This window comes from Ictidomys tridecemlineatus, chromosome 9 (assembly GCF_052094955.1).
Source record: "Ictidomys tridecemlineatus isolate mIctTri1 chromosome 9, mIctTri1.hap1, whole genome shotgun sequence".
Classification (NCBI taxonomy): Eukaryota; Metazoa; Chordata; class Mammalia; order Rodentia; family Sciuridae; genus Ictidomys; species Ictidomys tridecemlineatus.
In genome coordinates, this window is record NC_135485.1 from 68,701,897 (window position 1) to 68,714,118 (window position 12,222).

Below are 12,222 nucleotides of genomic sequence, written 5' to 3' on the forward strand. Positions count from 1 at the left end.
TCTAGAAGTTGTCTCAAGTTACCCTATTTTAAGATATTTACATAATATTTTAAAATTGAGACCCCCAGGGATGATGAGTGAGCTTAGGGTTTTCTCCACTGGTTTATTTACTCAGTATACTGTGAACATTATTTAATTAAATATTTTGTCACAGTATAATTTCTGGTGTCACCTAAGAGTTCCATTGTATAGATAGACAGTGATGTATTTAAACAATCTCCGATTGGCTAATGTAGCTATTTCAATGTTATGCTAATAAGAAGCAGCATTGTAGTAAAAAATTATAAAACATTTCTTTAGAAAAAGTTCTAAAACTAGAACATCCAGAAGAAGGATTAGGCATCGTTCTAAGATTTAAAATACAATGGCAACTCTCTGGAGATGTGAGCCAGCTAGGAATCCCACCAGCAGCCTAAGAAAGTTTGTCCCTAGATCTTGAGACCACTAGAAAAGGGTTCAGGGCTGGAGATGTGGCTCAGTGACAGAACACCTGCCTAAGGACCTGGGTTCCATCCCAGCCTTGCCAAAATAATTTAAAAATAGAAAGTATTTCAGGTTATGATTGTTTAAAAAAATCTTAGCATTTCTGTTTGAAAAGCCAATGGAGCTGAAAAGATAATGCGGCTTTTCCCTCTTAACTGTGGTTACCTGCAGCCTGGTGAGGCGCGTGGACCGCATGGAGCACTCCATCGGCAGCATTGTGTCCAAGATCGATGCTGTGATCGTCAAGTTAGAGACCATGGAGCGGACCAAAGTGAAGAGACGGGAGGTGCTAGGGAGGCTGCTGGATGGGGTGGCCGAGGTAAGAAGTCATGGGCTGGAGAATGATGAACAAAGGATTCATTTCCATGTACAAGAACATGCATCACCTCACCAGTAACACCTTGGTTTCTTTTCTCTTGTTAGGATGAAAGACTGGGTCGTGACAGTGAAATCCACAGGGAACAGATGGAGCAGTTAGTGCGGGAAGAGCTGGAGCGCTGGGAATCCGATGACGCAGCTTCCCAGATAAGTCACCGGCTAGGCACACCTGTGGGACTCAATGGTCAGCCTCGCCCCAGAGGATCCCGTCCTTCCTCCTCCCAGTCCACAGAGGGCGCAGAAGGTGGAGGTGGAAATGGGAGTGCCAATATGCACATGTGAGGAGTGTTGTTGTGTATGTTCCTGATAGGCGAGAAGGCACCGTCCCAATCGCCATAACAAGTATACTATTTATATGCCCTGATTACCATATGATGCTGGCCTATGTGACTGATTGTTAATCTTCTGCACTTTAACTTATTTTATATAAATGTTACCCGTGGATCCAAGTGTTTTTGTTTGTTTGTTTGGTTTGGTTTGGTTTTTTGGGGTTTTGAGGTATTTTTTTCCCCCTCATATGAGAAATCTAGATGTAAATAGTGAGTTCAGGGAAAATCTTTGAAAAGTATGTGGAGTGTATGGTCAGTTGCCACCATGCCTGCATCTTCCCAGTTGACAGTGAAGTAGCCTTTATAGCTAGAAGAGAACAGTCAAAGGTCTTGTGAGTTTACTTCCATTCACAAAAATCAGTATTGCCACTTTTGTCCAGTGTATGAAAGCAAGTAGGACATTCCTCTCCACTTGGGGAGTAACTCATGAGCTCAATGCATGGCTTTCTTTTTAAAAAGGATTCTTTTTTTTTTTCCAACTACCTTACTGGAGTGAACTTTTCTAAAAGACTAGGTAGAAAAGAACTCCAGACCACAGAATGGGTATGTAGTCACTATGCTAGAATTTGTATGAGTGGTTAAGATAAATGTTAAATACTGTGCTTTTATTGTTTGTTTATATCTAAAATCTGTGAGACTATCTTTCATTTTTATATTATATTAGCTTTGAATTTGAAATAGTCAAGAAAACCACCAAAGACCAATTTGAAGAGGAAATGGTAATTTCAAACTTTAGTTTTGAAATTCATTAAACCAACAACAAAACTAAAGTTTCAGTTTAATACTCTCTCAAGAATATAGTTCTCAAATATTCCTGATTCAGTATTTATAATGTAAATGATGCTCAATTTAATAAAAAGGAGGCATTGGTATTCAAAGTTCATCCTTTTTCAGAAAGTACCAGCCCCATTTTGAGTGCAGCAGTTGTTTTCAATAGGAAAGGGTCTTGCAAAATTTATGGGAGGAAAACCTATTTCTCAAAAAAAAAAGCAAATTATTTTTGAAAAGTATTGGGAAATGTGGCCTTTTGATAGCTAATAGGACCAGCAAGGGCAATGTAATATTGGTGAGCATCTCTCAGTTGGATATCAGAAGGGAGTCCTGCTTTTTAATGTTGCATCTTAAGTAGTTCATTCCATTGGTGGAGTATGTCAGTCAAATCTCTAATGAAAAGAGAAGACAGGCCTTTCTGCCTTAGTGTCTATAGAAATAAAACATATTGAGTGTCTTTAACAGTCATTCCCCATGGATTCATCTCTGTCTTTACTTTAACATGCTACACCAATTCTTTATTCCTAGGTACTGAAGTTTGCATTCCAGGGGTATGGAGTGTACATATTTATGTTTGTGTACCTTGTTGTTACATGTAAACAAACTTCAATTTGAAGTGCAACTATTATGTGGTATCCATGTATATTGACCCGGTGCCATAGGTTGATTATGGTCACTAGAAACTCTTTTTATGGTACTGATCATTGTACTGTTTTTCATTTCACTTGTAAAGCATGGTGAAATTCTTTTCTTATTATCCGTAAGTTCCATAGATTTTTATTCTTTAGTCATGGAGCATTCAGTCCCAGCCCTTTCCTTATCACCTTCCCACCTCTGTATGACAGGAATAATTATGATGTTACATATGCCAGTCTCAACAATCAAGAATTTTATAATTGTGTAATACTGAGCACTTTACTTCTTAATAAAGACTTGATAAAATATCAGATGTAAGAACTGTGTGTTTCCTATGTAGAAAACAGTTGGGTAATTTGCCTTTTATCAGGAGGTAGTTAATAAGGGATTAGACTTCAAAAAAGACACTTTTTCCATGTTCAAAAACAAGATATTTAATACATTTTCTTATTTATTACACCACATAAACATTTCCGGTAACCATTAAAACTTTACATACAGGGCTGTCATGCATGGTGTCTAATTTTTAGTTCCCTGAGGATTATAGCCCAAGACAAGGATTCCAGGAGGTCAGGAAGGTGGCTTTATTTGGGAAATGGAAGTGATAGACTGGGGAGAACAGGAGAGGGAAGATGTTAGGAAAGGGTAGGCTATCACACTGACCCACACCACAGGCTACTGAAGCCCCAACTCTGGGAAACAGTAAGATACAAACAATTCAGACTCATCTAATCTTGAGATGTAGGACTTTGGATGAAAAGCTATTCGAGGAGAATGAGTAATTCTTTAGTTCTTCCTGTAGACACAGCAGTCCTTACTGGCTTCTGAGTCAGGAAAAACCTGCAGGCACAGGTAACTGGGAATGGGTAGGCACACACTGAAGTGCTATGACACAAAGGACGTGGGCAAGGTGCCTGCAGTACCCACTAGATGGATTCACCCAAAATTCAACTCCAAGGAATTCCATTCACTTATGACACAGGTAGATAAAAACCCTGTGGAGATATGTCCCAATCTTTCTTTGTAGACCACCCATGACACAGGGAGAAGCTGTAAATATAGCACTAGGTTAAGATTCTGGTCCTCACTGTATAAATACTAGACATGTGATCCTACGAAGACTCCTAGTAGCTGAGTCTACTTTTCTGAAGACTTCCAATTTCTCATTTATAAATTAAGAAATTGAATGCCTATCTTGTGTCCCTTAGAATATTCTCTTACAGTGGAGAAAATAAGGATGTGTAAGTACAAAAGCACATTAAAGTTGAAATTTCCCTTTGAAATGAAAAGAGGCTGTGTGGTACCTAGCACAGGGACTTGTTCAACAAATAATGATTGGTGGAATCAGCAAAAGTGAAAGCATTTCTCAAAAATTTAAAATTGGAAATCTAAAATAGAGTGACTGATGGTGACAAATGATAATTGGAAACTCTTAAAAGTCTTCTATAAGCTTTCACTGTAAATATACTTAAAACTATTTGTCAATTACAAAATTTAATAGCTTTCCTGTATACCAATTAAGAAATCATGAAAACCATGTCATTCACATTAACATAGGGAGAAAACAGAAAGAAGAAAAAGAAAACCCTAGGAATAAATCTAACCAAGGAGTTGAAAGACCTCTACAATGAAAAAAAAATTGAATATTGAAAAAGATAGAAGATGAAAAGACCTCTCATGTTCATGGATAAGCAGAATTAACATGGATAAAATTGCCATACTATTAAAAGTAATTACAAATTCAATACAATCCCCATCAAAATACCAATGACATTGTTTAAAGAATTGGAAGGAACAGTCCTAACATTCATTTGAGAGAATTAAAGATTGAGAATAGCCAAAGCAATTCTAAGTCAAAAAAGCCATGCTGGAAGCTTCACGATACCTGACGTCAAATTACACAACACAGCTGCAGTAATAACTTCATGGTACCAGCACAAAAACAGACACATAGACCAAAGGTACAGAATAGACGACACAGAGACAAATCCACTTAAATGTAGTCATTTGACTTCTGACAGGTGCCAAACACAAACATTAGAGAAAAGACAGCCTTTTTCATTTACATGGTGTTGGAAAACTTCTTATCCATAAGTAGAAGAATGATACTAGACTCTATAATCTCTTACCCCAAATAAAAAAGAACTCAAAATGGATCAAATACCTAGGAATTAGACTAGACACTATGCAACTTCTAGAAGAAAACGTAAGGTCAACACTTCAAAATACATGCACAGGAAATGATTTTCTCAATAGGACTCTTTTATTTTTAATTGATTTTATTTTTTAAATACATGGCAGCAGAATGCATTACAATTCTTATTATACATACAGAGCACAACTTTTCATATCTTTGTATAAAAGTATATTCCTGCCAATTCATGTCTTTATACATGTACTTTGTTTTTTTGCATTACAATTCTTATTACACATATATACAACAATTTTTCATATCTCTGTTTGTATATAAAGTATGTTGACACCCAATTTGAATCTTCATACATGTACTTTGGATAATGATGTCCAACACATTCCACCATCCTTGCTAATCCTCTTCCCCCTCCCTTTCCCTCCCACCCCTCTTCCCTATCTAGAATTCATCTATTCCTCCCATGCTCCCCCTCCCTACCACACTATGAGTCAGCCTCCTTATATCAGAGAAAACATTTGACATTTGTTTTTGGGGGGATTGGCTAACTTCAATTAGCATTATCTTCTCCAGTGCCATCCGTTTACCTGCAAATGCCATGACTCTTAAAGCTCAGGAAATAATGCCAAGAGTTAATAAATAGGATGGGATAGAATTAAAAGCATCTACACAGCAAAAGAAACAAGAATGTGAAGAGAGAAGCTAGAGAAAAGAAGAAAAATCTTTGCTAGCTGCTCTTCTGATAGAGTATTAATGTCCATGATATTTAAAGCACTCAAAATCAACACCAGAAAAACAAATAACCTAATTAATAAATGGAGTAACGAACTGAATAGATCTCAAAAGAAGAAATAAAAATGTTAAACAAATATATGGGAAAAAATGTCCGGCATCATTAGCAATTAGAGAAATGAAAATAAAAAAGTTATACTGAGATGTCATCTGCAGTTAGAATGTCAATCATCAAAATTACAAACCATTGTAACTGTTTAGGAGAATGTGGAGAAAAGGAGCACTTTTACACTACTTGTAGGATTGTCAACTAGTACAACCACTGTGGAAAACAGTGTGGAGGTTCCTCAAAAATCTAAGCATGGAATTGCCATCTAAGCCAGCTCTACCATACCCTTAATATTTATCCTAAAGGATTAAAGTCATCATATTATAGTGATACCTGCATACCCATGTTTATGGCAGCACAATTCACAATACCCAGACTGAGAAACAAGCCTAGGTGTCCATCCACAGATGAATGGATAAAGAAAATGTGACATATATACACAATGGAGTTTTATTCAGCCATAAAGAAAAAATAAACTATGTCATTTACAGGAAAATGGATGGAACTTGAGACCATTATTTTTAGTGAAATAAGCCAAACTCAGAAGATCAAGGGTCATATATTTTCTCTCACCTGTGGAAGCTAGAAAGGGAAAAGGAAAAGTAAGGTGGGAAGAATCTCAAAAAAATAAAAGGGAGATCTGTAAAGGAAAGTGACTAGGGGGAGAGAGAAGGGGTAAAAAGGGAACACACTGGGGAATGATATTAATCAGCTATATTGTTATATATGCATGCCCAAATATGTAAAAACAGATCCCACCCTATGTACATTTAAAATGTACATAAAAATAGTGATGGAAAAAGTACTATTTCTACATTTTACTGCCTTTTCACCTCATATTAAACATGTCCTGAAATCCTGATTTTGTTATGGTGACAGAGTATGTTACTATAAATTATTTTACATATTGCATGGATATATATGTATATCTCTATATAAAATAATGTTATGAATTTATAATTTATACCAAATAACCAAAATATATTAACCTCATTCCTGCTATTGATGAAAATTTATACTTTTCCATTTTTTAATGATTTTCTATGAGACTATAAGTAATATAACCTCTTTTTAAATTATTTCTTTATAGAATTTTCACAAAAATTATGAGAATATAGTCTTGATGCAATTTTCCAAGCAATTCTTTAAGATGTTTGTACCAATTTATACAAAAGCCAAAACAATATGAGCCCATTTGCCTAATTGCAAACACATTTTTTTAACAAATTATTTATTTTTAGTTGAATTGAAACAAAAATTTATTCATGAAATGGAATAAATTATTGAACCTCAAAGGTTGCCCCCAAAAGACAGGATTTCCTAAATCTTCCTCCAGACATTAAAAGAAACACATTCAAAACTTTAAGATAAAGATTTCTCATCAGGTGTAGGTTTGTTTCAAGAAAGTAAAACACTCAAGATTTTTAATTGAAATCACAAGCCATCACTGATCTTGAAAAGGAAAAAAAAAACTTTGACTGAAAAAAATATTAATTTTTGCTAACTGAATAAGTCAAAATGGCATCAATTTTACAATTTCTTAAGGTTTGATTTTTTTTCATTTTAATCATTTATGTTTTCATTGTATGAACTACGGATTCTTTTATTAGCTACAGGAAATATTTACTACTGTGGAGGAAAAGGTATGCCCAAGATATAATTAAAATGACTAATGGGTTCTTCCTATTGGACAAACTTCAGGCTGCATTACAAAGGCAAAGGCATCTCATTGAAAGGGTGGGATGAAGAAGAGGGGTGGAGAAATTGAATATTCAGCATATTTCAAAATGAACCTGTCAAATGGAAGAAATATTGGGTATATACAATCTCCCAAGAAAACAGAAGGATCATGGTAAGAGCTGTGTTGAAAAAATGAACTTTTTTATTTACCAGTGAAGGTTAAAAACTATCAAGTAGCCTGGAAAACAAAATGGTTTTGAAAAAGCAACATATATTAAACACTGGAGGCAGCCAGTGTTCCCCCAAATCTAAATGCACATGAACTTTACGTTTGAAAAGATTATTGGATGATTATGAAATAAATGCTATTAACACAAATTTTATTATTTATCCAGATCAATCTCTTAGTTTATCAAACAAATCTGAGCATATCATGAAATCCAATGTGTAGTTGCAAACATAGAAAAATTCTTAGGCTGTCTGTTTATCTGTGAGTCCAGACTTTGAACTCAAAATAAATAAATAAATGGCAGTAGAAGAGGAGACAGAGGGGGAAAGGCCAATACACAATTATGCTGTTAAAGTTGCCTCAGTAGGCAAAAGGCTGGATTCCTCCTCTGATAGCACAAAGGAATGCATCCCAAAATTTCCTGTCTGAAAAGCATCATGCTGGGAAATTTCTCTTTGGCCCTGTCCCTGTTTGTTACAGGTGCTCATGGGATATTAGCCTTGGTCTTGCCCACCACACTTGCACACAATCTGACTTTCTTGTAACTTAGAAACAGGCCTAAGAGCAGTCCTAAGTGAAGAGAGGTGTGGTGCAGGCTGGAGGAGGGACGTTGTTGGAATGAGCTCAGCTCACAAGGAATTGTCCACCACAGCAGCAACCAAAAGTGGAGGTGCACAGAGGAGGTGTGACAGCACCAACAGCACCCAATTCAGCCCACTCCTCCCACCATACAGATCCACTCGTAAACATCTCAAGTTCACTCTGGACAGCTTGAGGGAGAGGCTAGTAGCAATATCTAGAAAACACAATACTGGAGGGTCAATGGAACTAGCTGGTCCCCATTGCTGCTATTTCCCACAGACCACAAGCACCATTTTTTATTTCTCTCTTCTAGCGTCCTTTCTAGAACTTCCTTATTCTTGGCCATTACTTCAGCTGTACTATGCTGCTTGCCAGGTGACATCCCAGCTCTTATGAGATCCATTGACAGCCTCCATCTCTGTCCCCTTGACAATTCTTTTCTAAAGCCCATTGGATATGCACTGGAGTAGGAAAAAGACATCTTACAAATCAGTATTGTTACTGTTCAAATATGTATACGTGCAGTAGATGTTAATGAAATTCAAATCTAAGGTTCAAGAGGATGGCTTCAAAGACAGAGTAGAGATATGTACACTTCCTCTTTAATCTTTCTCTCCAAATTACCTGCTTTTTCTCCCCTTTCTTATTCCATCCCCAACATATCAGCCTTCTGTAGCAGCATTCTTGCAGTTTTTGCCATCCCAAGAAGAGCAACTGGAGTATAATTATCAGATGATGCTTCATTTGCTCTTTGCTTTCTTTTATTTTAAACCAAATCAACCAGTCCCCTCCATTATAGATTAGTTCTGACATCCAATGAAATAACAACAAATTACATGAGAGTACATACATGTTCTTAAATAAATTTCTGCAAACAAACATTTTTCCAACTTACTTTTTAAAATGTTCCTCAAAAGGGGATTGTTGAAAGCCATCTCTGGGCTGTGTGTAGACTATATCATACATCACAGCCAGGGAATAGAAGAATCTGGTGTCTGGGAACTTCCAGTAGACATTTCCTCTGGGAGACTTCCCATACACACTGTGAGCCCTATTCAACATCTGCCAAAGGTCCCACACAGTACTGGAGTTGGGGTGACCTGCTGTAGCTGCACAGCGCCCCCTGAGATGGGTGTGACCTGCCAAGACACGAATCAACCTGCTGACTGCAAGACATCAGGAAGAAAGACTCCTCCCCTCAAACCTTATCCCTGCCTTTGATGTACCCCCTGAAATAAACCACAGGAGTTATTTTATAATTCTCTAGTTCCAGCTCCTGTGTAGACTAGACCTATTAGGGGCTCCATATTTTGAAAATATCTTTCTGACTTTGTCTTTTGTTCTTCATTAATTATTGTAGACTTTAATTTCATAGGTGGCTTAAACCTTCCTGAGCAGGAAAAAGAACCCCCCTAACAAGGCACATTATTTACCAGTACTGCCATACTTCCCTATTAGAGGTAAAGTTAGAATAAAGAGAGTATATAAAAATAAATGAGGTATACAAATGATGGGGCATCCTGTGAGGGGAAAGATAGAACAGCTATTAGACCATAAGTCTAAAATTTTTAGAGCTGAAAGGACCTTAGAAATTATGAAATCCAGCCCTGGCAAATTTCTTCTTGGAGGTGTCTCTATAGGTACTGCTGTGGTGGGACAGGAGGGGTAGACAACTATGTCTTAGCAAAGCTCTCAGGAGAATCTGTTGCAACCAGATTATATACTACTGAGGCATCTGAGGAAGTGAAGTTACTTTGCAGAGCCAGAATGTCCCAGAGATGACACAAGAGCTTCATTCCTAGAACCCAGACCCTCAACTCTACCTATAGCTCTAAGTTCCCAGCCAAGAATCTTGAGATATTACAATTCCTTTAAAGAACTATCAGTAAGTTCCACGAACTTCAATTAGCTTATCAAAGACATGAATTTCTATCTGAATGTCTTTTTTTTACTGTAGAAATGGCACTATGTTTCCAATATATTTTAGGTTTATTACTTTTCTCGGACTATTCCCTGAAGACCTTAAAAGAGCTTACTACAGGGATACTTCCACATCGATGTTCATAGTGGTACAATTCACAATTGATAGACTGTGGAACCAACCAAGATGCCCTTCAATAGATGAATGGATAAAAAAAATGTGGCATTTATACTCCGTGGAATATTACGCAGCACTAAAAAATGACAAAATCATGGATTTTGCAGGGAAATGGATGGCACTAGAGCAGATTATGCTTAATGAAGCTAGCCAATCCCTAAAAAACAAATACCAAATGTCTTCATTGATATAATGAGAAAAACCAAGATCAGAGCAGGGAGGAAGAGCAGGAAGGAAAGATCAACATTAAACAGATACACTAGGTGGGAGGGAAAGGGAGAGAAAAGGGAAATTGCATGGTAATGGAGGGAGACGCTCATTGTTATACAAAATCACACATAAGAGGTTGCGAGGGGAATGGGTAAATAAACAAGGAGAGAAATGAAATACAGTAGATGGGGTAGAGAGAGAAGATGGGAGGGGAGGGGAGGGGGGATAGTAGAGGATAGGAAAGGGAGCAGAATACAACAGTTACTAATAGGGCATTATGTAAAAACGTGGATATGTAACAGATGTGATTCTGCAATCTGTATTTGGGGTAAAAATGGGAGTTCATAACCAACTTGAATCTAATGTATGAAACATGATATGTCAAAAGCTTTGTAATGTTTTGAACAACCAATAAAAAAATTAAAAAAAAGAACATTAGCACACTTGTTATTTATTGAAGAATGGCAGATCAAGGATACAAAGGCTGTTAAAACTGTCCAGCTACTAATCTGCTTACTCATTTTGAACATGAGAAATCTGATAGCACAAATATTAGCAACTTGTCAAGAGTGTCTATAGTTAAATTCTCCTTTGTTATATCAAGAAATTAGCTGGCATTTCTTCCTAATTCTGACTGTCCAATGAGATAAGTTAACATGCAATATGTAATAGAATTAGGTTTTGATGTGGATTATTTGATGAATAATTCAGTTATTTCTGTAAGTTTTTATTAAAAATAATTATTGCTTACCTATGGTATAATGAAACTTAACAGAAGACAACAAATAATTTTCATTAGATATTTTTTAAATGTGAGGGTAATTCATAGAAAATTAAAGCAGAATTTAAGAATGTTTGTGAAGAAATAATATTCTTAGGTAGGCAATTATGAGTAAGATAATCATCAAAATAGCCAAAGTCACATGATTCGTCCACAAACCCCAAGGTGAGAGATCAATGTTCTGCAGTTCCAAGAATTCTTCACCAGAACATCTGAAATTAAACACATAAAGAATGTAACTTCATTCCTAGAATCTATGAAATTTTAGTCAATACAGTTGCTGTTCCTTAAAGACATCTCTATGCACACAAAATCTTCAATAATTATCCCTTCATATATAATACCTATGAATCATTAAATAAATCAAAGGGGTATACATATCCTATATATTTAAAAGAGGAAGGGAAGTAGGCTTAATGAACTTGGCCAAGTTTATAGTCACATTAAGAACCAAACTTCTAGCTTGATCAAATTCATATGTTTTTAAGTCTCTAATGCTGCCCTCTTCAAAGGGCTGAAATGATTATCAAGTGACCTTTCACTTACTCCTGATGGGGAAAACTGTGGCCTAAGTTATGACACCTATGCCCCTTCCTAAGATGATCAAAGTTGTTTGCAGTTCTGCTTATCCTCAAGACAACCTTCCCAAAAACATAGGCTAAGAATTCTAAAACCAGGACCAGAGAAGAGCAAGGGCTTCCAGCCAGAGTTATGTTTGTCAGCTGTCACTCCAATATTAGGATGAGCATCACAGATGCTAGGGTTCAGGATGTTACCTGCAGGCCCAGAAAACAGACTCAGACCTGAAGTACCAGCTGGAACAGAGCAGAATGGAGCATTCCTGCCACAGATAGAAAAGCACCTGATACTAAGACAGTATCAAATGTGCAGCCACAGTTATGGCCTGTTGTCTTGTGCATCTTGGCATTTAGAATTTCCTAAAATAGCCATGACCTCCCTCTGCTAAGAGGAGCTTCTTCCTTCCTCTTGTGAAGATGAGCCTATGTAAGTGTGAAGCCTGTGGTGGCTCCTCCTTATCTGGTCCCACATTTCCA

At 36.7% G+C, this 12,222-nt stretch overlaps 2 protein-coding genes across 3 annotated transcripts in view; one reads left to right on the forward strand and one right to left on the reverse strand.

Annotated features, from left to right (window-relative positions):
* The window catches only part of Pkd2 (polycystin 2, transient receptor potential cation channel), a 52,411-nt gene extending 49,503 nt beyond the window's left edge, over nt 1-2,908 (forward strand). For both annotated transcript variants that reach the window (XM_078021597.1, XM_078021596.1), the window contains 2 exons: nt 655-802; nt 907-2,908. In XM_078021597.1, the coding sequence (XP_077877723.1) occupies nt 655-802; nt 907-1,143 (385 nt within the window). In that variant the 3' untranslated portion in view covers nt 1,144-2,908. The remainder of the gene's footprint in view (nt 1-654; nt 803-906) is intronic.
* A 5,217-nt stretch (nt 2,909-8,125) lies between these two features.
* The window catches only part of LOC101957021 (broad substrate specificity ATP-binding cassette transporter ABCG2), a 29,923-nt gene continuing 25,826 nt past the window's right edge, over nt 8,126-12,222 (reverse strand). Inside the window, 2 exon segments of the mRNA XM_078020725.1 lie at nt 8,126-8,292; nt 11,327-11,379. Coding sequence (XP_077876851.1) covers nt 8,126-8,292; nt 11,327-11,379 — 220 coding nt within the window.